The 27,270-nt window shown below is 49.9% G+C and overlaps 1 protein-coding gene and 1 pseudogene across 2 annotated transcripts; both read right to left on the reverse strand.

Moving 5' to 3' along the window:
- Positions 1-247: 247 nt before the first annotated feature.
- Positions 248-3,707, reverse strand: birc5a (baculoviral IAP repeat containing 5a). Of its 2 annotated transcripts, none has more exons than XM_036960726.1 (4): positions 3,542-3,707; positions 2,761-2,870; positions 1,343-1,460; positions 248-475 (listed from the first exon to the last, which is right to left on the reverse strand). In XM_036960726.1, the coding sequence occupies exons 2-4, from the start codon at positions 2,868-2,870 to the stop codon at positions 383-385; spliced, it is 321 nt and encodes a 106-aa protein (XP_036816621.1). In that variant the 5' UTR covers positions 3,542-3,707; the 3' UTR covers positions 248-382. The 2 variants fall into 2 exon arrangements, with proteins under 2 accessions (XP_036816621.1, XP_021436957.1); XM_021581282.2 differs by lacking the exon at positions 3,542-3,707 and adding an exon at positions 3,094-3,527.
- A 4,057-nt stretch (positions 3,708-7,764) lies between these two features.
- Positions 7,765-27,270, reverse strand: part of LOC110502932 — a 41,872-nt pseudogene continuing 22,366 nt past the window's right edge.

The raw sequence follows: 27,270 nt of genomic DNA on the forward strand, positions 1-27,270 counted from the left end.
TATCCTGATACCAGATTCGAATTTACACAACTCTAACACTTTACACATGACCATTATGGACAACTGGTGTCAAACATTTCAGCGACCTGCGATGTGTAGGTTGTTTGCCTTTCATGCCAGCAACCCGGGCTAGCTTCCCTACCATTCACTATAATATGCTAGCAGGTTTACCAGTAGATTCTCACATACCCAGTTTATGTTCAATCAAATGAACACAATACATGACAAATAGATCACAAGAGTCAAATTGGGAAATAAAATATTTATTGGTAAAAACACCTAGCTAATGCGGACAGACAGAATATGTACATTAGGCTACTGCACTACCAGTGATTACTCCAGAGCAGAACATTTATAAAGTACTCAAACAGGTCCCTCCACATCACTCTTCATCCATGGCAGTCTTGATGATCTCACCTCTTCTGCTTTTTGCCGCCTCCTCAAACTTAGTGATGGCCTCATTGCAATACTTTTTCTGTGATAGGAAAATAGAAGCCATTTCAATCTGGTATATTCATCATTTTCCACACACACATATCTTAGAGATACAGTATGCCTATATTTTCCACTTAGAGAGGCCTATATTTTCCACTTAGAGGACACATTTGATCACCTGATGGATTGTCAGCACTAGTAGAGACCTGGGATGGAGTGTTTGATCTGCAGCAAAACCAGGCTTAATGTACTCCTATTAGTTTTAATACATAACACTGCATCAAAAGGTTGGTCGGTCCTCATTAAAGTCCTGGAGATCACTTCATTACTCCCCTTTTGTTTACAAAGCTCTACTATACAAGCTTCTGACTTACCTAAGTTTGTTGTTAAAGTATAAAAAAGTGATACCAAACCCGTTCACAGGTTTGGTTAACTCTTGAAATTCCTCAGGTCTCCACAAAACTAGATAAATCCACTTTTAGTTTAATGCTCCACCTTTTTGGAATCAATTACAAAATTCACTACATTTGGTTTCCCTGGTACCACTAGGGCAGTTTAAAACCAAGATGAGAAATGAGTTCACAGGTGTGCAATTGTTTTGATTGACTTTAATAAATATTTATGATGTCTAATGTAATGCATTTCTTATTGTATCTTGTAGTTTTATCTTTTATTTTAGGTCCTCTGGGCACCATTAAAAAGGAAACCCTGGTCTCAATTGGATATTTGATTAAATAAAAGTTTATAAAATATGTAATTGTTGATATTCTTGTTCTACCCATATACAGTAAATCACACAATAGGAGGAGCACTAAACCTACTTAGTTATCAATATTGGCAATAGGTATAATTGTTATGGGGATTTCCAAAGACCTAGCTCAACATAGAATGTGGAATGTCAACTTACAATGTGGAATTTCTGCTTCTCTTTCTGGAGTTTGAGGAACTCTTCCACAGTCAGGTCATTCACACTCTTCTTCAGGGAGATGAAGTTGCAGCTGGGTGAATGAGACTTATGCTCCTTCCTGAAACAAGAGTCATGCCATGATGAGAAAACACTAGCAAGGGATCAATAGAAACAACAATACTAAATTGTATCCTATTTCTAGTGTAGCAATTGAGGAGGAACAGCCAGATCTGAGCTTGAACTAGCCTCGGCTCCCAGTCTTCACTCACTGGGCAGAGGCTAGACATTCACTACCCATAGCCTGATTCATTATCTGGTGATAGCTAGGCGGTAGTGTGTCCAGATTTCTAGCACCTGAAACATGCAAAGATGTAAATACATACATGCATAAGGTGATATTTTGTCTAAAATAAAGAAACTACTAGACAACCAGTAGAGTTCAAATGTTATTTTTAATCAACATTGTCTCGCAGAGGTCCTAAAAAAGGACCCTTTTCAAATGATTGTATTGCTATATATCAGATGGTATGTTAGTGTTACTTAGTGATCACCGGCTGATGAATCAGGCTTTAACAAGCAACCTTGTAGTTACACAAAGACCTCTTCAGAGTATGTAGCTAGCTATCCCAAGAATGTATGCTTAATGAGCATAGTCTGGCCTGCCATTACTCCTTAAGGTCAGGGTTCAAAGACCTTGTGTTATTTTCAGAGGTAAACTGGCTCTGGCAGACATTTTTAGCAGTTCATGTGCAATGCAACGTGCAATGTGTTGAATTTATTTAACATGGATGCTTATTATGGTAACAGAAAAATAATGCAGTGTTTAATGACAACTGTTTTTAAGAACCGGTATTGCTGAAAGACCAATAAACTAAACTGCAATACGGTTCTAGAAACATACAACCCTTCACTTTCATATGAAAATAATTTAAAATGTAAAATATACACTTTCTGTTTTAACTGTCCTTATCATAGTTGTAGCCATAGATAATGATAGAGGCCTCTAGTGACCAAAAGGTCGTTTTAACATGGGCAGCGTTTTGGGGTCTTGCACCATTTTAATGTAGTCCTTCCGTTCCACACAAGTGTTCGGTGCACGCTAGATGGCTCATTAGTAAAGGCGTTGACCTCTTTCTTCCGCCTGGGGTCTGAAAGCGCTGTGATGGACATATGGCCCTGTGGAAACGCTAACCCTAAAAAGGTGCATAGTAATTTAACCGTTTATTTTCGTAAAATAACTGCTCGATGATATGAACGATAACTACGTTCCTTATGTTTTTTCAGACCGAAAAGTAAGCGTCTATGCATGTTGTAGTAACTAGCTTAAACACTTACCATGCGAGCCTACTAAATAGCAATAAAATACATAATTAACCAATATAGGCTTCTTTAGCCATGATCATTGTCTTACAACTCACTCTGGGTCATCATCTGGCTCCCAGCCCTCCAGTTCTTTGAGACAGAAGAAGCACTTGGCTATGTCCGGGCTGTTCTCTGTTGGTGTGTGGATGAATCCAGCTTTGGCCATCTGGAAGGCACAGCAACAAACTAACTTAATCGTGGTAACGTTTTCGCTAGTAGATTAGACCAGAGTGAAACAATTGCATACGCATAATTGTGTAACCTAACTGGGAAAAGTGAATCACCAAATAATGGACAACTTTGTGTAGTTAGCTAGCTACTACGTGCATTTCTGAAAGTCATGGCCGAGCTTGCAAACGTTAGCCAGTTTGTGTCGTTAACTAACTTACGTTCTCTGGAGTGCACGCGCAGCCCTCTTCGAACGGCCACCCCACGTAGGTATTCAATCTGGTTTCATAAAAGTACATTTTCGTATGGTCTTCACTAAAGGGATCCATAACGCGTTCAATTAATAGTTTAAAATAGCTAGCAAAAAAACTCACAATAGCAACACCCGAAGCAAACGAAAATGTTTTTGAAATTTCGGCGGACGTTTGCCTGCGATGTTTTGATTGGTGGGTGGCTAGTCGCGTCATGACATTATACGTCGGTCTTGGTGCTTGGGTAATGTAGTTTCGGACGCTGATTTGTCAGAAACAACGTTCGCTTTTTTTTTGCATCTGTCAATAACTGGCTGATGCATTTCAAGCAAACTACAGCGCCGAAACTACCTTCAGATAGTTATTATGGGCATAACTTTGTAGCAAATAAATTACTTGAAAGCGTCGTACTGTTTACCGATTATTCCTTGGTTCTGGCCAGTTATTCTTACAGCTAACAGCGATATGCTGTTGAGACTTTGGCTGAGTTCGATGTCTTTCCACGGATACAGCTGCTAAAGTGATCTGGGCTGGAGCAGATGTGTTGATTTGTACTGGGCGCGACGAGCTGTATGTCTTCAACACACAAGAGCTGAAACTGACGGTAGGCTGAATCTCAAACCTTACACTTCGCCCACTTCAATTTACTAAAGGTGATTAAACGACAAGGAACTGATTATTAATGAACGCTGTTTACACACGTGTGAATAGCAGGTGAACTGATTATGATAAACACAGATGAATAGGAGGTAATACAATTAACGGATTATTTATTAACACTGACACGAGTAGCAGCAGGTAAACATGACAAGGAACTGAGTATTGATGAACACTGAGGTGAACAACAGGTGAACTGAGTATTGATGAACACTGAGGTGAACAGCAGGTGAACGGAGTATTGATGAACACTGAGGTGAACAGCAGGTGAACTGAGTATTAATGAACACTGAAGTTGTAGTAAGGGTTTGAACCTGGCTGTCAGCTGTATGTGATATTCTTAATGGACAAGAAACTCTCCTCTTTGGTTGGTTCTTGTCTGTGTTATTCTATGCTGTCCTTCAGTTCCTTAGTCCAGTGGATCATTTGGTGCGGAGTGAGGACAAGCAGTGTGTCTGTGCTGTCTGTGAGAGTGATGGGGTTTACTGTGTCGATCTACCAACTCTGCACCCCAGGTATGAACCTCTTCATTTGAACTACTCAGACTGACCATGCAAAAATGAAATGTTATCTCTCCTTAGGTCTCCCACTCCCCCAGCTGACCAGTCCCCTGGCCCTGCTCTATTCAAAATGTTGTCTAATTCGCTGGCAGCCAAGAGACAAGGGTGTGTGTTCTCTGATCTAGGTGGAGGGTCCGTCTCCCTGCGAGATGCAGTCTGGGGGTTCACTTTCTATAACGCTGCTGACCAACGGAAACTGACTGGAGTGTAGTCTACCTGTCATTACTGTTGGTCACCATGATGACTCAGAGGAAAATGACAGCGCAGGAGTGGTCATGCAACCTGTGTTGGCTTGCGTTTACAGGAGTGATACACCAACATCTTCAACAACAACAACCACCATTTTCATCATTATCATCATCCTCACCTGGCGTTGGCCATTTTCTCCTGGAGCCTCTCCTCTTCAAGCTCCTCTTCGGCGTCAAAGCTGCCCTCATCAACTCCCCTATGATCCTTTGCAGCCTGCTTAATGGGCGTCTCTGCTCCCTCCCCTTACGTCTTCCGGGATGACCAGGCCTCCGTGTCAGAGTACTACACAGCCCGGAGCAGCCAATCACTTTTATTGTAACCTTAGCCAGGACAAATGGTGGTACACAGTGTTTGGTATCATTGGGCGACAGGGCAGGGTGGTGCTGGTCAGGACCTATGAGGAGATGCCGTATGGGAGGAGTAAGGTAGCAAGCTTCACGGAGGGGTGTGTATCGCGGCCTGTGGTGTGTGTGTTTGTGCGCAGGCAGGAAAGGCCTGTACTATAGCACCGGCTCAGATACTCTAGCCCTGGATCTCCCAGGGGAGCGAGAGGCAGCTCCAAGCCCATGAGAGAGACTGATGGTAGGCCACTGTGAGAGATAAGACCAGGGTCAGGCCATGGATAGACCCAGAGAGTATGCTGTCCTGTCAGCCTGAATGTCTGCATGGTCATCACCCTGGCTGGGCCCCTCACACAACGCCTCAGATTGTGTGTGTGTGTTACAGGCACAGTTCAGCTGGTGGCGTTGTCTCTCAGAGGGAGGCTCCAGCTGTTGAGGTAACTGTAGGGGACACCAGTTTGAAGGAGGTTAAGGAGGCCGTGGAGGTGCAGTGTGTGGACTACACATCAGCGGACCTGCCCTCCACAATCACAAGACCTCAACCCAATTGGGATGAGTTGGACTGCAGAGTGAAGGAAACGCAGCCAACAAGTGCTCAGCATATGTGAGAACTCCTTCAAAACTGTTGGAAAAGCATTCCAGGTGAAGCTGGTTGAGAGAATGCCAAGAGTGCAAAGCTGTCATCAAGGCAAAGGGTGGCTACTTTGAATAATCTCAAATATATTTTGATTTGATTAATGCTTTTTTGGTTACTACATGATTCCATGTGTTATTTCATAGTTTTGCGGTCTTCACTATTATTCTACAATGTAGAAAATAGTAAAAACAAAGAAAAATCCTGGAATGAGTAGGTGCGTCCAAAATTTGACTGGTACTTGCTTAATTCATTTGATCAATATTATGTTTGTTCTATTCCAAGAAAAACCCTCTGGGTTTCCATTAGGATGGAATGGAAAATACGGTGATGTACAACGTGACGGTCGGTAGTACAGTACTGGGCTATTTAGCTGTGGTTGCCGCTAGTTGTCTTTTAAATTGAACCTTTATTTAACTTGGCAAGTCAGGTAAGAACAAATTCTTATTTACAATGAAGGCCTATGTATGTGGGATGGTACCAGTGTCAGAGAATGAGGATGTTATGGATGAGGAGCGTATGTGGGATGGTACCAGTGTCAGAGAATGAGGATGTTATGGATGAGGAGCGTATGTGGGATGGTACCAGTGTCAGAGAATGAGGATGTTATGGATGAGGAGCGTATGTGGGATGGTACCAGTGTCAGAGAATGAGGATGTTATGGATGAGGAGTATGTGGGATGGTACCAGTGTCAGAGAATGAGGATGTTATGGATGAGGAGTATGTGGGATGGTACCAGTGTCAGAGAATGAGGATGTTATGGATGAGGAGCGTATGTGGGATGGTACCAGTGTCAGAGAATGAGGATGTTATGGATGAGGAGCGTATGTGGGATGGTACCAGTGTCAGAGAATGAGGATGTTATGGATGAGGAGTAGGTCCCTGGACTACAGTCCCTGGTTCGAATTCAGACTATATCACATCCGACCGGGATTGGGAGTGCCATAGTTTGGCCGGGCCAAACCCGGATGGCGCTGGGCCAACTGTGCACAGCCCTATGGCACTCCCAATCCCGGTCGGATGTGATACAGCCTGAATTCGAACCAGGGACTGTAGTAAAGCCTCTTGTACCGAGATGCAGTGCCTTAGACCATCCCACATACACTCCTCATCCATAACATCCTCATTATCTGACACTGGTACCATCCCACACACTCCTCATCCATAACATCCTCATTCTCTGACACTGGTACCATCCCACATACGCTCCTCATCCATAACATCCTCATTCTCTGACACTGGTACCATCCCACATACGCTCCTCATCCATAACATCCTCATTCTCTGACACTGGTACCATCCCACATACGCTCCTCATCCATAACATCCTCATTCTCTGACACTGGTACCATCCCACATACGCTCCTCATCCATAACATCCTCATTCTCTGACACTGGTACCATCCCACATACGCTCCTCATCCATAACATCCTCATTCTCTGACACTGGTACCATCCCACATACGCTCCTCATCCATAACATCCTCATTCTCTGACACTGGTACCATCCCACATACGCTCCTCATCCATAACATCCTCATTCTCTTACACTGGTATCATCTCACATATGCTCCTCATCTTCATCCCCAATACACTCTCCAACATCTCTCCTGTAAAGGAGAAATTAATGACTATTTGTCTCCCTCTGCTGTTTTTGTACCCCAACAGCATTTATTTCTGTTAATGTTGAATGGTCAAGTCATGTTTGCAAATGTGTACATACCAAGTGCTGTTGTATATTTTACATGTGTTTTGTGTGCATTTATAATGTAGCCTATCTGTAAAAATTAAACAATTAATTTGAATATCGTCACTTCACTGACAACACAACACAACACACACGAAACATATTTGACACAGAGAGAGAATTTTTATCATTTTTTCAAAATGTTTCAGAAAGAGTAAATAAAGAAATATTACAAAGGAATGAAGCAAATGTTGTAGATTACTAGCACTATACTCTTTCTAGATGTAGTCCTGTAACAAGACCGTGTAGTCCTGTAACTAGACCGTGTAGTCCTGTAACAAGACCGTGTAGTCCTGTAACAAGACCGTGTAGTCTTGTTACAGCTGACGAGTTACTGCAAGGTTGGTTTGCAGGGGAAACCCTGTATTAATCTCAAATGACACCCATCACACTCCTATTTCACATATAGAGGCCTATAACTTATGACCCAGCCATTAACCTATGTGTCTGTGGTCTGAAGTAGTCCTGCTGCCCTACGTTGGGAATAGGTGACATTTGAGATGTAGCCGCCGATCATGCTTGCTAATGTGAGTATCCTTTGATAGCACTATGATGATAAGGAAGCTATCCGCTAACAATGACTCGGCTACGATGAGATGATGACTTTCTGAGTTCATTATTACACATCTCTAAACTGTCAGTCACAAAAGTCAGAATTGGCAAAACAACAGGGAAGAAAGTGGATGGAAGAGAGGAAAGGAAGAATTGGGAAAATCACAGAGTAGAGAGAGAAGGGTGGAAGAGAGAAAGGATTGGGAAAACCACAGAGTAGAGAGAGAAGGGTGGAAGAGAGAAAGGATTGGGAAAATCACAGAGTAGAGTGAGAGGGGTGGAAGAGAGGAAGGATTGGGAGAGGGTGCAATAGATAATAGGTTTAAGGCCCCTTGGTTTTACACCAGAGCGGCTCTATAGCTATTTGTAGCAGTGGGCAGATAGTAGTTATGTAGTATTTGTAGCTGCTGTAGTAAAATAATAACAATATAAATGCCATTTAGCAGATGCTTTTATCCAAAGCGATTTAGTCATGTGTGCATACATTTTACACATGGGTGGTCCCTGCAATCGAATTCACTATCCTGACATAGCAAGTCATGCTCTACCAACTGAGCTTCAGAGGACCAGTAGAAACCAGAAGAAACTTCAAAATGGGACACCTAAGCCATTTCTACTCCTCTGTGTGGACAGTGGAAATATTAGTAGTTTAATTTCTGCCGTATCATGAATAGTGTTGTAGCTAAAACAATGTTGCAAAATGAAAACTCTGTGTGTGAGTATGATAGTTACCCTGAACCTTGACTTTTACTAGTAACATGTTGATTAAAAAACATAGTAAAAAATGCTCATGTATAACGACTGTGGCGTTGACTCCACCAAACATCACTTCTTTCTTAACTGAAAACATGGGACTCCTCTTCTGTCTTCTTTGTGCCTTCTCTGGCTGGCATGGTGTGAGACAGGGCCCTATGGGAGAGGGCAGAGGTTGCCACTAACTACTGGTACCAATCTATTCATTAAGCTTATTTATTTAACTACGCAAGTCAGTTAAGAACTTATTTTCAATGACAGCCTAGGAACAGTGGGTTAACTGCCTTGTTCAGGGGCAGAATGACAGATTTTGTACCTTGTCAGCTCAGGGATTTGAACTTGCAACCTTTCGGTTACTAGTCCAACACTCTAACCACTAGGCTACACTGCCGCTTAGGTCATTGGGGTAATCTGCCCCAATCTGATCCTTGATCTGTACTTGGGGGTAACCTCTACATCCAGCAGGGTAGGAGAGTGGTCCCCATGTAGTCCTGGATCAGTACTCCCAGAGGGCAGAGCTGTCCGGGGTAACCCCATCTCCCTTCAGCGTTCCCCCCTTGCCTCGCAGGTATCTGCCGTTCTTGCCTCGGATGGAGATGCGTCCATGCTCCAGGAACTCAAAAGAGAAGTCATCTGGTGTCTCTCCGTCTGAACACACCAGACCACTGCTGTTCACATACCAGAACCTCCCTCCCTCACCTACAGGGGGCGACAGAGAGAGAGACAACATTGGACTGTCAGCACTATATGAAAGGCCTTTTCACATCAAGACAGATTAAAGCAGAAAACAATCAATAAAAAATTAGAAGTTGCATGGAAATTCTTCATTATTTATAGAAAGAAAACACATTGAATTCTATGCAGTAAGCTATAATGTGTATATCATAACCTCACCTTTGATGTGGTAGGCCTGTCACTGAAGTGCAGTGTGAAGATGTCATAGTTGGCTTTTGGCATCCAGTGTGTTGGAGTTCTTATGGTGGCAGATGAAGCCATTCTCCCCTCGCAGGATCAGCATGGGACGGTTTATCAGCTTCAGAACTAAATTCTCGTCCTCACCTGATCAGGGAGGAGAAAGAGGGGAACGAGAGGGAAGGAGGAGGGAAAAAGAGGTAGAAATGATGGATAGGGATCTTAGGTTTAAAGAGTATAAGAAGCATGGAACCCACTCAACCACTTTCACACACACAAACACAAACACACACACTGACCTACGGAGTCGCTGACGGCTGCTAGTTGGCCGTTCTTCTTGGTGCAGATGTATTCCCCGTTACTGGCTTGTAGTGCCACCCTGCGGCCCATCCACTCCACTGCAAATATTGTTTTGGCAGACCTGGAGAATAAAGGGTTAGGGTTGTGGCTGGAGAGGGGGTTAGGGTTGTGACTGGAGAGGGGGTTAGGGTTGTGACTGGAGAGGGGGTTAGGGTTGTGACTGGAGAGGGGGTTAGGGTTGTGACTGGAGAGGGGGTTAGGGTTGTGACTGGAGAGGGGGTTAGGGTTGTGGCTGGAGAGGGGGTTAGGGTTGTGACTGGAGAGGGGGTTAGGGTTGTGACTGGAGAGGGGGTTAGGGTTGTGGCTGGAGAGGGGGTTAGGGTTGTGACTGGAGAGGGGGTTAGGGTTGTGACTGGAGAGGGGGTTAGGGTTGTGACTGGAGAGGGGGTTAGGGTTGTGACTGGAGAGGGGGTTAGGGTTGTGGCTGGAGAGGGGGTTAGGGTTGTGACTGGAGAGGGGGTTAGGGTTGTGACTGGAGAGGGGGTTAGGGTTGTGACTGGAGAGGGGGTTAGGGTTGTGACTGGAGAGGGGGTTAGGGTTGTGGCTGGAGAGGGGGTTAGGGTTGTGACTGGAGAGGGGGTTAGGGTTGTGGCTGGAGAGGGGGTTAGGGTTGTGGCTGGAGAGGGGGTTAGGGTTGTGACTGGAGAGGGGGTTAGGGTTGTGACTGGAGAGGGGGTTAGGGTTGTGACTGGAGAGGGGGTTAGGGTTGTGACTGGGGAGGGGGTTAGGGTTGTGGCTGGAGAGGGGGTTAGGGTTGTGACTGGAGAGGGGGTTAGGGTTGTGACTGGCGAGAGGGTTAGGGTTGTGGTTGGAGAGGGGGTTAGGTGTGTGGCTGGAGAGGGGGTTAGGATTGTGATTGGAGAGGGGGTTAAGGTTGTGACTGGAGGGGGTTCTGGTTGTGACTGGAGAGGGGGTTAGGGTTGTGACTGGAGAGGGGGTTAGGGTTGTGACTGGAGAGGGGGTTAGGGTTAAAGCTAGGGTAATCTCGAGGACAGACTGTTGACAGACTCACGTAGCAAAGGATGGTATCGTAGCGTCTGTCAACAGACGTGACCACTGACAAGGAACTTCGTTTTCGGTCTGCTGATTTTTCTGTCACTGATCATTTGGACAAATCACTATTTCACTGGTGTTTACATCTTTCTCATGTCGGAAGGGGAGGGGACATGTGGCCCGTGCTTTGGCTGAGAGTTCCTCTTTAGAGGGGTGGAGACTTCACTAGTCTGGTTAGTATCTTATCTCATGCATCTTCCCCAGATCCCAGATCGTAATTATTTTAGTTCTGGGTTTCAGAGATTCAGGCTAGGGTTAGGGTTGCAGCTGAAGCTAGGGTTAGGGTTGCAGCTGGAGCTAGGGTTAGGGTTGCAGCTGAAGCTAGGGTTAGGGTTGCAGCTGAAGCTAGGGTTAGAGTTGCAGCTGAAGCTAGGGTTAGGGTTGCAGCTGGAGCTAGGGTTAGGGTTGCAGCTGAAGATAGGGTTAGGGTTGCAGCTGAAGCTAGGGTTAGGGTTGCAGTTGGAGCTAGGGTTAGGGTTGCAGTTGGAGCTAGGGTTAGGGTTGCAGCGGAAGCTGAAGCTAGGGTTAGGGTTGAGACTGGAGCTAGGGTTAGGGTTGCAGCTGGAGCTAGGGTTAGGGTTGCAGCTGGAGCTCGGGGTAGGGTTGCAGCTGGAGCTAGGGTTAGGGTTGCAGCTGGAGTTAGGATTAGGGATGCAGCTGAAGCTAGGGTTAGGGATGCAGTTGGAGCTAGGGTTAGGGTTACAGTTGGGTTAGGGTTAGGGTTGAGGGTTAGGGTTAGGGTTGAGTGTGGAGCTAGGGCTAGGGTTGAGTATGGAGCTAGAGTTGGGGTTGCAACTGGAGCTAGGGTTAGGGCTGCAGCTGAAGCTAGAGTTGGGGTTGCAATTGGAGCTAGGGTTGGGGTTGCAGGTGAAGCTAGAGTTGGGGTTGCGGCCTCCCGGGTGGCGCAGTGGTTAAGGGCGCTGTACTGCAGCGCCAGCTGTGCCATCAAATCAAATCAAATTTATTTATATAGCCCTTCGTACATCAGCTGATATCTCAAAGTGCTGTAGAGAAACCCAGCCTAAAACCCCAAACAGCAATGCAGGTGTAGAAACACGGTGGCTAGGAAAAACTCCCTAGAAAGGCCAAAACCTAGGAAGAAACCTAGAGAGGAACCAGGCTATGTGGGGTGGCCAGTCCTCTTCTGGCTGTGCCGGGTGGAGATTATAACAGAATATGGCCAAGATGTTCAAATGTTCATAAATGACCAGCATGGTCGAATAATAATAAGGCAGAACAGTTGAAACTGGAGCAGCAGCACGGTCAGGTGGACTGGGGACAGCAAGGAGTCATCATGTCAGGTATTCCTGGGGCATGGTCCTAGGGCTCAGGTCAGTTGAAACTGGAGCAGCAGCACGGCCAGGTGGACTGGGGACAGCAAGGAGTCATCATGTCAGGTAGTCCTGGGGCATGGTCCTAGTGCTCAGGTCCTCCGAGAGAGAGAAAGAAAGAGAGAAGGAGAGAATTAGAGAACGCACACTTAGATTCACACAGGACACCGAATAGGACAGGAGAAGTACTCCAGATATAACAAACTGATCCTAGCCCCCCGACACATAAACTACTGCAGCATAAATACTGGAGGCTGAGACAGGAGGGGTCAGGAGACACTGTGGCCCCATCCGAGGACACCCCCGGACAGGGCCAAACAGGGTCCCTGGGTTCACGCCCAGGCTCTGTCGTAACCGGCCGCGACCGGGAGGTCCGTGGGGCGACGCACAATTGGCCTAGCGTCGTCCGGGTTAGGGAGGGATTGGTCGGTAGGGATCTCCTTGTCTCATCGCGCACCAGCGACTCCTGTGGCGGTCCGGGCACAGTGCGCGCTAGCCAAGGTTGCCGGGTGCACGGTGTAGCCTCCGACACATTGGTGCGGCTGGCTTCCGGGTTGGATGCGCGCTGTGTTAAGAAGCAGTACGGCTGGTTGGGTTGTGTATCGGAGGACGCATGACATTCAACCTTCGTCTCTCCCGAGCCCGTACGGGAGTTGTAGCAATGAGACAAGATAGTAGCTACTACAACAATTGGATACCACGAAATTGGGGAGAAAAAGGGGTAAAATTAAAAATAAAAAAAAGTTGGGGTTGCAATTGGAGTTAGGGTTGCAGCTGTAGCTAGAGTTGGGGTTGCAGCTGGAGTTAAGGTTAGGGCTGCAATTGGAGCTAGGGTTAGGGTTGCAGCTGGAGTTGAGGTTAGGGTTGCAGCTGGAGGTAGAGTTGGGGTTGCAGCTGGAGCTAGGGTTAGGGTTGAGTCTGCAGCTAGGGTTAGGGATGAGTCTGGAGCTAGGGTTAGGGTTGCAGCTGGAGCTAGGGTTAGGGTTGCAGATGGAGCTAGGGTTTGGGTTGCAGCTGAAGCTAGGGTTAGGGTTGCAGCTGAAGCTAGGGTTAGAGTTGCAGTTGGAGATAGGGCTAGGGTTGTTTATGGAGCTAGGGCTAGGGTTGCAGCTGAAGCTAGAGTTGGGGTTGCAATTGAAGCTGGGGTTAGGGTTGCAGCTGACGCTGAAGATAGGGTTAGGGTTGAGTCTGGAGCTAGGGTTAGAGTTGAGTATGGAGCTAGGGCTAGGGTTGCAGCTGGAGATAGGGTTAGGGTTGCAAATGAAGCTAGGGTTAGGGTTGCAGATGAAGCTAGGGTTTGGGTTGCAGCTGAAGCTAGGGTTAGCGTTGCAGCTGAAGCTAGGGTTAGGGTTGCAGTTGGAGATAGGCCTAGGGTTGCAGCTGAAGCTAGAGTTGGTGTTGCAATTGGAGCTAGGGTTAGGGTTGCAGCTGAAGCTGAAGATAGGGTTAGGGTCAAGTCTGGAGCTAGGGTTAGGGTTGCAGCTGGAGCTAGGGTTAGGGTTGCAGCTGGAGCTAGGGTTAGGGTTGAGTCTGGAGCTAGGGTTAGGGTTGCAGCTGGAGCTAGGGTTAGGGTTGCAGCTGGAGTTGAGGTTAGGGTTGCAGCTGGAGGTAGAGTTGGGGTTGCAGCTGGAGCTAGGGTTAGGGTTGAGTCTGCAGCTAGGGTTAGGGATGAGTCTGGAGCTACGGTTAGGGTTGCAGCTGGAGCTAGGGTTAGGGTTGCAGATGGAGCTAGGGTTTGGGTTGCAGCTGAAGCTAGGGTTAGGGTTGCAGCTGAAGCTAGGGTTAGGGTTACAGTTGGAGATAGGGCTAGGGTTGTTTATGGAGCCAGGGCTAGGGTTGCAGCTGAAGCTAGAGTTGGGGTTGCAATTGAAGCTAGGGTTAGGGTTGCAGCTGACGCTGAAGATAGGGTTAGGGTTGAGTCTGGAGCTAGGGTTAGAGTTGAGTATGGAGCTAGGACTAGGGTTGCAGCTGGAGCTAGGGTTAGGGTTGCAGATGAAGCTAGGGTTTGGGTTGCAGCTGAAGCTAGGGTTAGGGTTGCAGCTGAAGCTAGGGTTAGGGTTGCAGTTTGAGACAGGGCTAGGGTTGCAGCTGAAGCTAGAGTTGGGGTTGCAATTGGAGCTAGGGTTAGGGTTGCAGCTGAAGATAGGGTTAGGGTCGAGTCTGGAGCTAGGGTTAGGGTTGCAGCTGGAGCTAGGGTTAGGGTTGCAGCTGGAGCTAGGGCTAGGGTTGCAGCTGGAGCTAGGGTTAGGGTTGAGTCTGGAGCTAGGGTTAGGGTTGCAGCTGGAGCTAGGGTTAGGGTTGCAGCTGGAGTTTAGGTTAGGGTTGCAGCTGAGGCTAGTGCTAGGTTTGAGTCTGGAGCTCGGGTTAGATTTGCAGCTGAAGCTAGGGTTAAGGTTGCAGCTGGAGCTAAGCTAGGGTTAGTGTTGCAGTGAAGCTAGGGTTAGGGTTGCAGCTGGAGCTAGGGTTAGGGTTGCAACTGAAGCCAGGTTTAGGTTTGCAGCTGAAGCTAGGGTTCTGGTTGCAGCTGAAGCTGAATCTAGGGTTAGGGTTGCAGCTGGAGCTAGGGTTAGGGTTGCCGCTGAAGCTAGGGTTAGGGTTGCAGTTTGAGCTAGGGTTAGGTTTGCAGTTGGAGCAAGGGCTATGGTTGAGTATGGAGCTAGGGCTAGGGTTGAGTTTGGAGCTCAGGTTGGCGTTGCAGCTGCAGCTAGGGTTAGGGATGCAGTTGGAGCTAGGGTTAGGGTTACAGTTGGAGCTAGGGCTAGGGTTAAGTATGGAGCTAGAGTTGGGGTTGCAACTGGAGCTAGGGTTAGGGTTGCAGCTCAAGCTAGAGTTGGGGTTGCAATTGGAGCTAGGGTTGGGGTTGCAGGTGAAGCTAGAGTTGGGGTTGCAATTGGAGCTAGGGTTGGGGTTGCAGCTGAAGCTAGGGTTAGGGTTGCAGCTGAAGCTAGGGTTAGGGTTGCAGTTGGAGATAGGGCTAGGGTTCCAGCTGAAGCTAGAGTTGGGGTTGCAATTGGAGCTAGGGTTAGGGTTGCAGCTGAAGCTGAAGATAGGGTTAGGGTCGAGTCTGGAGCTAGGGTTAGGGTTGCAGCTGGAGCTAGGGTTAGGGTTGCAGTTGGAGCAAGGGCTATGGTTGAGTATGGAGCTAGGGCTAGGGTTGAGTTTGGAGCTCAGGTTGGCGTTGCAGCTGCAGATAGGGTTAGGGATGCAGTTGGAGCTAGGGTTAGGGTTACAGTTGGAGCTAGGGCTAGGGTTGAGTGTGGAGCTAGGGCTAGGGTTGAGCATGGAGCTAGAGTTGGGGTTGCAACTGGAGCTAGGGTTAGGGTTGCAGCTGAAGCTAGAGTTGCGGTTGCAATTGGAGCTAGGGTTAGGGTTGCAGCTGAAGCTAGAGTTGCGGTTGCAATTGGAGCTAGGGTTGGGGTTGCAGGTGAAGCTAGAGTTGGGGTTGCAATTGGAGCTAGGGTTGGGGTTGCAGCTGAAGCTAGAGTTGGGGTTGCAATTGGAGCTAGGGTTAGGGTTGCAGCTGGAGTTGAGGTTAGGGTTGCAGCTGGAGGTAGAGTTGGGGTTGCAGCTGGAGCTAGGGTTAGGGTTGCAGCTGAAGCTAGAGTTGGGGTTGCAATTGGAGCTAGGGTTGGGGTTGCAGGTGAAGCTAGAGTTGGGGTTGCAATTGGAGATAGGGTTGGGGTTGCAGCTGAAGCTAGGGTTAGGGTTGCAGCTGAAGCTAGGGTTAGGGTTGCAGTTGGAGATAGGGCTAGGGTTCCAGCTGAAGCTAGAGTTGGGGTTGCAATTGGAGCTAGGGTTAGGGTTGCAGCTGAAGCTGAAGATAGGGTTAGGGTCGAGTCTGGAGCTAGGGTTAGGGTTGCAGCTGGAGCTAGGGTTAGGGTTGCAGCTGGAGCTAGGATTAGGGTTGAGTCTGGAGCTAGGGTTAGGGTTGCAGCTGGAGATCGGGTTAGGGTTGCAGCTGGAGTTTAGGTTAGGGTTGCAGCTGGAGCTAGAGTTGGGGTTGCAGCTGGAGCTAGGGTTAGGGTTGCAGCTGGAGCTAGGGTTAGGGTTGCAGCTGAAGCTAGGGTTAGGGTTGCAGCTGAAGCTAGGGTTAGAGTTGCAGCTGAAGCTAGGGTTAGGGTTGCAGCTGGAGCTAGGGTTAGGGTTGCAGCTGAAGATAGGGTTAGGGTTGCAGCTGAAGCTAGGGTTAGGGTTGCAGTTGGAGCTAGGGTTAGGGTTGCAGTTGGAGCTAGGGTTAGGGTTGCAGCGGAAGCTGAAGCTAGGGTTAGGGTTGAGACTGGAGCTAGGGTTAGGGTTGCAGCTGGAGCTAGGGTTAGGGTTGCAGCTGGAGCTCGGGGTAGGGTTGCAGCTGGAGCTAGGGTTAGGGTTGCAGCTGGAGTTAGGATTAGGGATGCAGCTGAAGCTAGGGTTAGGGATGCAGTTGGAGCTAGGGTTAGGGTTACAGTTGGGTTAGGGTTAGGGTTGAGGGTTAGGGTTAGGGTTGAGTGTGGAGCTAGGGCTAGGGTTGAGTATGGAGCTAGAGTTGGGGTTGCAACTGGAGCTAGGGTTAGGGCTGCAGCTGAAGCTAGAGTTGGGGTTGCAATTGGAGCTAGGGTTGGGGTTGCAGGTGAAGCTAGAGTTGGGGTTGCGGCCTCCCGGGTGGCGCAGTGGTTAAGGGCGCTGTACTGCAGCGCCAGCTGTGCCATCAAATCAAATCAAATTTATTTATATAGCCCTTCGTACATCAGCTGATATCTCAAAGTGCTGTAGAGAAACCCAGCCTAAAACCCCAAACAGCAATGCAGGTGTAGAAACACGGTGGCTAGGAAAAACTCCCTAGAAAGGCCAAAACCTAGGAAGAAACCTAGAGAGGAACCAGGCTATGTGGGGTGGCCAGTCCTCTTCTGGCTGTGCCGGGTGGAGATTATAACAGAATATGGCCAAGATGTTCAAATGTTCATAAATGACCAGCATGGTCGAATAATAATAAGGCAGAACAGTTGAAACTGGAGCAGCAGCACGGTCAGGTGGACTGGGGACAGCAAGGAGTCATCATGTCAGGTATTCCTGGGGCATGGTCCTAGGGCTCAGGTCAGTTGAAACTGGAGCAGCAGCACGGCCAGGTGGACTGGGGACAGCAAGGAGTCATCATGTCAGGTAGTCCTGGGGCATGGTCCTAGTGCTCAGGTCCTCCGAGAGAGAGAAAGAAAGAGAGAAGGAGAGAATTAGAGAACGCACACTTAGATTCACACAGGACACCGAATAGGACAGGAGAAGTACTCCAGATATAACAAACTGATCCTAGCCCCCCGACACATAAACTACTGCAGCATAAATACTGGAGGCTGAGACAGGAGGGGTCAGGAGACACTGTGGCCCCATCCGAGGACACCCCCGGACAGGGCCAAACAGGGTCCCTGGGTTCACGCCCAGGCTCTGTCGTAACCGGCCGCGACCGGGAGGTCCGTGGGGCGACGCACAATTGGCCTAGCGTCGTCCGGGTTAGGGAGGGATTGGTCGGTAGGGATCTCCTTGTCTCATCGCGCACCAGCGACTCCTGTGGCGGTCCGGGCACAGTGCGCGCTAGCCAAGGTTGCCGGGTGCACGGTGTAGCCTCCGACACATTGGTGCGGCTGGCTTCCGGGTTGGATGCGCGCTGTGTTAAGAAGCAGTACGGCTGGTTGGGTTGTGTATCGGAGGACGCATGACATTCAACCTTCGTCTCTCCCGAGCCCGTACGGGAGTTGTAGCAATGAGACAAGATAGTAGCTACTACAACAATTGGATACCACGAAATTGGGGAGAAAAAGGGGTAAAATTAAAAATAAAAAAAAAGTTGGGGTTGCAATTGGAGTTAGGGTTGCAGCTGTAGCTAGAGTTGGGGTTGCAGCTGGAGCTAGGGTTAGGGTTGAGTCTGCAGCTAGGGTTAGGGATGAGTCTGGAGCTAGGGTTAGGGTTGCAGCTGGAGCTAGGGTTAGGGTTGCAGATGGAGCTAGGGTTTGGGTTGCAGCTGAAGCTAGGGTTAGGGTTGCAGCTGAAGCTAGGGTTAGAGTTGCAGTTGGAGATAGGGCTAGGGTTGTTTATGGAGCTAGGGCTAGGTTTGCAGCTGAAGCTAGAGTTGGGGTTGCAATTGAAGCTGGGGTTAGGGTTGCAGCTGACGCTGAAGATAGGGTTAGGGTTGAGTCTGGAGCTAGGGTTAGAGTTGAGTATGGAGCTAGGGCTAGGGTTGCAGCTGGAGATAGGGTTAGGGTTGCAAATGAAGCTAGGGTTAGGGTTGCAGATGAAGCTAGGGTTTGGGTTGCAGCTGAAGCTAGGGTTAGCGTTGCAGCTGAAGCTAGGGTTAGGGTTGCAGTTGGAGATAGGCCTAGGGTTGCAGCTGAAGCTAGAGTTGGTGTTGCAATTGGAGCTAGGGTTAGGGTTGCAGCTGAAGCTGAAGATAGGGTTAGGGTCGAGTCTGGAGCTAGGGTTAGGGTTGCAGCTGGAGCTAGGGTTAGGGTTGCAGCTGGAGCTAGGGTTAGGGTTGAGTCTGGAGCTAGGGTTAGGGTTGCAGCTGGAGCTAGGGTTAGGGTTGCAGCTGGAGTTGAGGTTAGGGTTGCAGCTGGAGGTAGAGTTGGGGTTGCAGCTGGAGCTAGGGTTAGGGTTGAGTCTGCAGCTAGGGTTAGGGATGAGTCTGGAGCTACGGTTAGGGTTGCAGCTGGAGCTAGGGTTAGGGTTGCAGATGGAGCTAGGGTTTGGGTTGCAGCTGAAGCTAGGGTTAGGGTTGCAGCTGAAGCTAGGGTTAGGGTTACAGTTGGAGATAGGGCTAGGGTTGTTTATGGAGCCAGGGCTAGGGTTGCAGCTGAAGCTAGAGTTGGGGTTGCAATTGAAGCTAGGGTTAGGGTTGCAGCTGACGCTGAAGATAGGGTTAGGGTTGAGTCTGGAGCTAGGGTTAGAGTTGAGTATGGAGCTAGGACTAGGGTTGCAGCTGGAGCTAGGGTTAGGGTTGCAGATGAAGCTAGGGTTTGGGTTGCAGCTGAAGCTAGGGTTAGGGTTGCAGCTGAAGCTAGGGTTAGGGTTGCAGTTTGAGACAGGGCTAGGGTTGCAGCTGAAGCTAGAGTTGGGGTTGCAATTGGAGCTAGGGTTAGGGTTGCAGCTGAAGCTGAAGATAGGGTTAGGGTCGAGTCTGGAGCTAGGGTTAGGGTTGCAGCTGGAGCTAGGGTTAGGGTTGCAGCTGGAGCTAGGGCTAGGGTTGCAGCTGGAGCTAGGGTTAGGGTTGAGTCTGGAGCTAGGGTTAGGGTTGCAGCTGGAGCTAGGGTTAGGGTTGCAGCTGGAGTTTAGGTTAGGGTTGCAGCTGAGGCTAGTGCTAGGTTTGAGTCTGGAGCTCGGGTTAGATTTGCAGCTGAAGCTAGGGTTAAGGTTGCAGCTGGAGCTAAGCTAGGGTTAGTGTTGCAGTGAAGCTAGGGTTAGGGTTGCAGCTGGAGCTAGGGTTAGGGTTGCAACTGAAGCCAGGTTTAGGTTTGCAGCTGAAGCTAGGGTTCTGGTTGCAGCTGAAGCTGAATCTAGGGTTAGGGTTGCAGCTGGAGCTAGGGTTAGGGTTGCCGCTGAAGCTAGGGTTAGGGTTGCAGTTTGAGCTAGGGTTAGGTTTGCAGTTGGAGCAAGGGCTATGGTTGAGTATGGAGCTAGGGCTAGGGTTGAGTTTGGAGCTCAGGTTGGCGTTGCAGCTGCAGCTAGGGTTAGGGATGCAGTTGGAGCTAGGGTTAGGGTTACAGTTGGAGCTAGGGCTAGGGTTAAGTATGGAGCTAGAGTTGGGGTTGCAACTGGAGCTAGGGTTAGGGTTGCAGCTCAAGCTAGAGTTGGGGTTGCAATTGGAGCTAGAGTTGGGGTTGCAGGTGAAGCTAGAGTTGGGGTTGCAATTGGAGCTAGGGTTGGGGTTGCAGCTGAAGCTAGGGTTAGGGTTGCAGCTGAAGCTAGGGTTAGGGTTGCAGTTGGAGATAGGGCTAGGGTTCCAGCTGAAGCTAGAGTTGGGGTTGCAATTGGAGCTAGGGTTAGGGTTGCAGCTGAAGCTGAAGATAGGGTTAGGGTCGAGTCTGGAGCTAGGGTTAGGGTTGCAGCTGGAGCTAGGGTTAGGGTTGCAGCTGGAGCTAGGGTTAGGGTTGCAGCTGGAGCTAGGATTAGGGTTGAGTCTGGAGCTAGGGTTAGGGTTGCAGCTGGAGATCGGGTTAGGGTTGCAGCTGGAGTTTAGGTTAGGGTTGCAGCTGGAGCTAGAGTTGGGGTTGCAGCTGGAGCTAGGGTTAGGGTTGCAGCTGGAGCTAGGGTTAGGGTTGCAGCTGGAGCTAGGTTTAGGGTTGCAGCTGAAGCTAGGGTTAGGGTTGCAGCTGAAGCTAGGGCTAGGTTTGAGTCTGGAGCTCGGGTTAGATTTGCAGCTGAAGCTTGGGTTAAGGTTGCAGCTGGAGCTAAGCTAGGGTTAGTGTTGCAGTGGAAGCTAGGGTTAGGGTTGCAGCTGGAGCTAGGGTTAGGGTTGCAACTGAAGCCAGGTTTAGGGTTGCAGCTGAAGCTAGGGTTCTGGTTGCAGCTGAAGCTAGGGTTAGGGTTGCAGCTGGAGCTAGGGTTAGGGTTGCCGCTGAAGCTAGGGTTAGGGTTGCAGTTTGAGCTAGGGTTAGGGTTGAGTTTGGAGCTCAGGTTGGCGTTGCATCTGCAGCTAGGGTTAGGGATGCAGTTGGAGCTAGGGTTAGGGTTGAGTGTGGAGCTAGGGCTAGGGTTGAGTATGGAGCTAGAGTTGGGGTTGCAACTGGAGCTAGGGTTAGGGTTGCAGCTGAAGCTAGAGTTGGGGTTGCAATTGGAGCTAGGGTTGGGGTTGCAGGTGAAGCTAGAGTTGGGGTTGCAATTGGAGCTAGGGTTGGGGTTGCAGCTGAAGCTAGGGTTAGGGTTGCAGCTGAAGCTAGGGTTAGGGTTGCAGTTGGAGACAGGGCTAGGGTTCCAGCTGAAGCTAGAGTTGGGGTTGCAATTGGAGCTAGGGTTAGGGTTGCAGCTGAAGCTGAAGATAGGGTTAGGGTCGAGTCTGGAGCTAGGGTTAGGGTTGCAGCTGGAGCTAGGGTTAGGGTTGCAGCTGGAGCTAGGATTAGGGTTGCAGCTGGAGCTAGGATTAGGGTTGCAGCTGGAGCTAGGATTAGGGTTGAGTCTGGAGCTAGGGTTAGGGTTGCAGCTGGAGATCGGTTTAGGGTTGCAGCTGGAGTTTAGGTTAGGGTTGCAGCTGGAGCTAGAGTTGGGTTTGCAGCTGGAGCTAGGGTTAGGTTTGCAGCTGGAGCTAGGGTTAGGGTTGCAGCTGAAGCTAGGGCTAGGTTTGAGTCTGGAGCTCGGGTTAGATTTGCAGCTGAAGCTAGGGTTAGGGTTGCAGCTGGAGCTAGGGTTAGGGTTGCATCTGAAGCCAGGTTTAGGGTTGCAGCTGAAGCTAGGGTTCTGGTTGCAGCTGAAGCTGAAGCTAGGGTTAGGGTTGCAGCTGGAGCTAGGGTTAGGGTTGCCGCTGAAGCTAGGGTTAGGGTTGCAGTTTGAGCTAGGGTTAGGGTTGAGTTTGGAGCTCAAGGTTGGCGTTGCATCTGCAGCTAGGGTTAGGGATGCAGTTGGAGCCATGGTTAGGGTTGAGTGTGGAGCTAGGGCTAGGGTTGAGTATGGAGCTAGAGTTGGGGTTGCAACTGGAGCTAGGGTTAGGGTTGCAGCTGAAGCTAAGCTAGGGTTAGGGTTGCAGCTGAAGCTAGGGCTAGGTTTGAGTCTGGAGCTCGGGTTAGATTTGCAGCTGAAGCTAGGGTTAGGGTTGCAGCTGGAGCTAGGGTTAGGGTTAAAACTGAAGCCAGGTTTAGGGTTGCAGCTGAAGCTAGGGTTCTGGTTGCAGCTGAAGCTGAAGCTAGGGTTAGGGTTGCAGCTGGAGCTAGGGTTAGGGTTGCCGCTGAAGCTAGGGTTAGGGTTGCAGTTTGAGCTAGGGTTAGGGTTGCAGTTGGAGCAAGGGCTATGGTTGAGTATGGAGCTAGGGCTAGGGTTGAGTTTGGAGCTCAGGTTGGCGTTGCAGCTGCAGATAGGGTTAGGGATGCAGTTGGAGCTAGGGTTAGGGTTACAGTTGGAGCTAGGGCTAGGGTTGAGTGTGGAGCTAGGGCTAGGGTTGAGCATGGAGCTAGAGTTGGGGTTGCAACTGGAGCTAGGGTTAGGGTTGCAGCTGAAGCTAGAGTTGCGGTTGCAATTGGAGCTAGGGTTGGGGTTGCAGGTGAAGCTAGAGTTGGGGTTGCAATTGGAGCTAGGGTTGGGGTTGCAGCTGAAGCTAGAGTTGGGGTTGCAATTGGAGGTAGGGTTAGGGTTGCAGCTGAAGCTAGAGTTGTGGTTGCAGCTGGAGTTAAGGTTAGGGCTGCAATTGGAGCTAGGGTTAGGGTTGCAGCTGGAGTTGAGGTTAGGGTTGCAGCTGGAGGTAGAGTTGGGGTTGCAGCTGGAGCTAGGGTTAGGGTTGCAGCTGAAGCTAGAGTTGGGGTTGCAATTGGAGCTAGGGTTGGGGTTGCAGGTGAAGCTAGAGTTGGGGTTGCAATTGGAGATAGGGTTGGGGTTGCAGCTGAAGCTAGGGTTAGGGTTGCAGCTGAAGCTAGGGTTAGGGTTGCAGTTGGAGATAGGGCTAGGGTTCCAGCTGAAGCTAGATTTGGGGTTGCAATTGGAGCTAGGGTTAGGGTTGCAGCTGAAGCTGAAGATAGGGTTAGGGTCGAGTCTGGAGCTAGGGTTAGGGTTGCAGCTGGAGCTAGGGTTAGGGTTGCAGCTGGAGCTAGGATTAGGGTTGAGTCTGGAGCTAGGGTTAGGGTTGCAGCTGGAGATCGGGTTAGGGTTGCAGCTGGAGTTTAGGTTAGGGTTGCAGCTGGAGCTAGAGTTGGGGTTGCAGCTGGAGCTAGGGTTAGGGTTGCAGCTGGAGCTAGGGTTAGGGTTGCAGCTGGAGCTAGGTTTAGGGTTGCAGCTGAAGCTAGGGTTAGGGTTGCAGCTGAAGCTAGGGCTAGGTTTGAGTCTGGAGCTCGGGTTAGATTTGCAGCTGAAGCTAGGGTTAAGGTTGCAGCTGGAGCTAAGCTAGGGTTAGTGTTGAAGTGGAAGCTAGGGTTACGGTTGCAGCTTGAGCTAGGGTTAGGGTTGCAACTGAAGCCAGGTTTAGGGTTGCAACTGAAGCTAGGGTTCTGGTTGCAGCTGAAGCTGAAGCTAGGGTTAGGGTTGCAGCTGGAGCTAGGGTTAGGGTTGCCGCTGAAGCTAGGGTTAGGGTTGCAGTTTGAGCTAGGGTTAGGGTTGAGTTTGGAGCTCAGGTTGGCGTTGCATCTGCAGCTAGGGTTAGGGATGCAGTTGGAGCTAGGGTTAGGGTTGAGTGTGGAGCTAGGGCTAGGGTTGAGTATGGAGCTAGAGTTGGGGTTGCAACTGGAGCTAGGGTTAGGGTTGCAGCTCAAGCTAGAGTTGGGGTTGCAATTGGAGCTAGGGTTGGGGTTGCAGGTGAAGCTAGAGTTGGGGTTGCAATTGGAGCTAGGGTTGGGGTTGCAGCTGAAGCTAGGGTTAGGGTTGCAGCTGAAGCTAGGGTTAGGGTTGCAGTTGGAGATAGGGCTAGGGTTCCAGCTGAAGCTAGAGTTGGGGTTGCAATTGGAGCTAGGGTTAGGGTTGCAGCTGAAGCTGAAGATAGGGTTAGGGTCGAGTCTGGAGCTAGGGTTAGGGTTGCAGCTGGAGCTAGGGTTAGGGTTGCAGCTGGAGCTAGGGTTAGGGTTGCAGCTGGAGCTAGGATTAGGGTTGAGTCTGGAGCTAGGGTTAGATTTGCAGCTGAAGCTAGGGTTAAGGTTGCAGCTGGAGCTAAGCTAGGGTTAGTGTTACAGTGGAAGCTAGGGTTACGGTTGCAGCTGGAGCTAGGTTTAGGGTTGCAGCTGGAGCTAGGGTTCTGGTTGCAGCTGAAGCTGAAGCTAGGTTTAGGGTTGCAGCTGATGCTAGGGTTCTGGTTGCAGCTGAAGCTGAAGCTAGGGTTAGGGTTGCAGCTGGAGCTAGGGTTAGGGTTGCAGTTGTACCAAGGGCTATGGTTGAGTATGGAGCTAGGGCTAGGGTTGAGTTTGGAGCTCAGGTTGGCGTTGCAGGTTAGCTAGGGTTAGGGTTGCAGCTGGAGCTAGGGTTAGGGTTGCAGCTGAAGCTAGGTTTAGGGTTGCAGCTGAAGCTAGGGTTCTGGTTGCAGCTGAAGCTAGGGTTAGGGTTGCAACTGGAGTTTGGGTTAGGGTTGAGTGTGGAGCTAGGGTTAGGGTTGCAGCTGAAGCTAGGGTTAGGGTTGCAGCTGGAGCTAGGGTTAGGGTTGCAGCTGAAGCTAGGGTTAGGGTTGAGTCTGGAGCTAGGGTTAGGGTTGCAGCTGAAGCTAGGGTTAGGTTTGAGTCAGGAGCTAGGTTTAGGGTTGAGGCTGGAGATATAGTTGGGGTTGCAGCTGTAGATAGGGTTAGGGTTGCAGCTGGAGCTAGGTTTAGGGTTGCAGCTGAAGCTAGGGTTAGGGTTGCAGCTGAAGCTAGGGCTAGGTTTGAGTCTGGAGCTCGGGTTAGATTTGCAGCTGAAGCTTGGGTTAAGGTTGCAGCTGGAGCTGGAGCTAAGCTAGGGTTAGTGTTGCAGTGGAAGCTAGGGTTACGGTTGCAGCTGGAGCTAGGGTTAGGGTTGCAACTGAAGCCAGGTTTAGGGTTGCAGCTGAAGCTAGGGTTCTGGTTGCAGCTGAAGCTGAAGCTAGGGTTAGGGTTGCAGCTGGAGCTAGGGTTAGGGTTGCCGCTGAAGCTAGGGTTAGGGTTGCAGTTTGAGCTAGGGTTAGGGTTGAGTTTGGAGCTCAGGTTGGCGTTGCATCTGCAGCTAGGGTTAGGGATGCAGTTGGAGCTAGGGTTAGGGTTGAGTGTGGAGCTAGGGCTAGGGTTGAGTATGGAGCTAGAGTTGGGGTTGCAACTGGAGCTAGGGTTAGGTTTGCAGCTGAAGCTAAGCTAGGGTTAGGGTTGCAGCTGAAGCTAGGGCTAGGTTTGAGTCTGGAGCTCGGGTTAGATTTGCAGCTGAAGCTAGGGTTAGGGTTGCAACTGAAGCCAGGTTTAGGGTTGCAGCTGAAGCTAGGGTTCTGGTTGCAGCTGAAGCTGAAGCTAGGGTTAGGGTTGCAGCTGGAGCTAGGGTTAGGGTTGCCGCTGAAGCTAGGGTTAGGGTTGCAGTTTGAGCTAGGGTTAGGGTTGCAGTTGGAGCAAATGCTATGGTTGAGTATGGAGCTAGGGCTAGGGTTGAATTTGGAGCTCAGGTTGGCGTTGCAGCTGCAGATAGGGTTAGGGATGCAGTTGGAGCTAGGGTTAGGGTTACAGTTGGAGCTAGGGCTAGGGTTGATTGTGGAGCTAGGGCTAGGATTGAGCATGGAGCTAGAGTTGGGGTTGCAACTGGAGCTAGGGTTAGGGTTGCAGCTGAAGCTAGAGTTGCGGTTGCAATTGGAGCTAGGGTTGGGGTTGCAGGTGAAGCTAGAGTTGGGGTTGCAATTGGAGCTAGGGTTGGGGTTGCAGCTGAAGCTAGGGTTAGGGTTGCAGCTGAAGCTAGGGTTAGGGTTGCAGTTGGAGATAGGGCTAGGGTTCCAGCTGAAGCTAGAGTTGGGGTTGCAATTGGAGCTAGGGTTAGGGTTGCAGCTGAAGCTGAAGATAGGGTTAGGGTCGAGTCTGGAGCTAGGGTTAGGGTTGCAGCTGGAGCTAGGGTTAGGGTTGAGTCTGGAGCTAGGGTTAGATTTGCAGCTGAAGCTAGGGTTAAGGTTGCAGCTGGAGCTAAGCTAGGGTTAGTGTTGCAGTGGAAGCTAGGGTTACGGTTGCAGCTGGAGCTAGGTTTAGGGTTGCAGCTGGAGCTAGGGTTCTGGTTGCAGCTGAAGCTGAAGCTAGGTTTAGGGTTGCAGCTGATGCTAGGGTTCTGGTTGCAGCTGAAGCTGAAGCTAGGGTTAGGGTTGCAGCTGGAGCTAGGGTTAGGGTTGCAGTTGTACCAAGGGCTATGGTTGAGTATGGAGCTAGGGCTAGGGTTGAGTTTGGAGCTCAGGTTGGCGTTGCAGGTTAGCTAGGGTTAGGGTTGCAGCTGGAGCTAGGGTTAGGGTTGCAGCTGAAGCTAGGTTTAGGGTTGCAGCTGAAGCTAGGGTTCTGGTTGCAGCTGAAGCTAGGGTTAGGGTTGCAACTGGAGTTTGGGTTAGGGTTGAGTGTGGAGCTAGGGTTAGGGTTGCAGCTGAAGCTAGGGTTAGGGTTGCAGCTGGAGCTAGGGTTAGGGTTGCAGCTGAAGCTAGGGTTAGGGTTGAGTCTGGAGCTAGGGTTAGGGTTGCAGCTGAAGCTAGGGTTAGGTTTGAGTCAGGAGCTAGGTTTAGGGTTGAGGCTGGAGATATAGTTGGGGTTGCAGCTGTAGATAGGGTTAGGGTTGCAGCTGGAGCTAGGTTTAGGGTTGCAGCTGAAGCTAGGGTTAGGGTTGCAGCTGAAGCTAGGGCTAGGTTTGAGTCTGGAGCTCGGGTTAGATTTGCAGCTGAAGCTTGGGTTAAGGTTGCAGCTGGAGCTGGAGCTAAGCTAGGGTTAGTGTTGCAGTGGAAGCTAGGGTTACGGTTGCAGCTGGAGCTAGGGTTAGGGTTGCAACTGAAGCCAGGTTTAGGGTTGCAGCTGAAGCTAGGGTTCTGGTTGCAGCTGAAGCTGAAGCTAGGGTTAGGGTTGCAGCTGGAGCTAGGGTTAGGGTTGCCGCTGAAGCTAGGGTTAGGGTTGCAGTTTGAGCTAGGGTTAGGGTTGAGTTTGGAGCTCAGGTTGGCGTTGCATCTGCAGCTAGGGTTAGGGATGCAGTTGGAGCTAGGGTTAGGGTTGAGTGTGGAGCTAGGGCTAGGGTTGAGTATGGAGCTAGAGTTGGGGTTGCAACTGGAGCTAGGGTTAGGTTTGCAGCTGAAGCTAAGCTAGGGTTAGGGTTGCAGCTGAAGCTAGGGCTAGGTTTGAGTCTGGAGCTCGGGTTAGATTTGCAGCTGAAGCTAGGGTTAGGGTTGCAACTGAAGCCAGGTTTAGGGTT

The sequence above is a fragment of the Oncorhynchus mykiss genome, chromosome 23 (genome assembly GCF_013265735.2).
Source record: "Oncorhynchus mykiss isolate Arlee chromosome 23, USDA_OmykA_1.1, whole genome shotgun sequence".
Classification (NCBI taxonomy): Eukaryota; Metazoa; Chordata; class Actinopteri; order Salmoniformes; family Salmonidae; genus Oncorhynchus; species Oncorhynchus mykiss.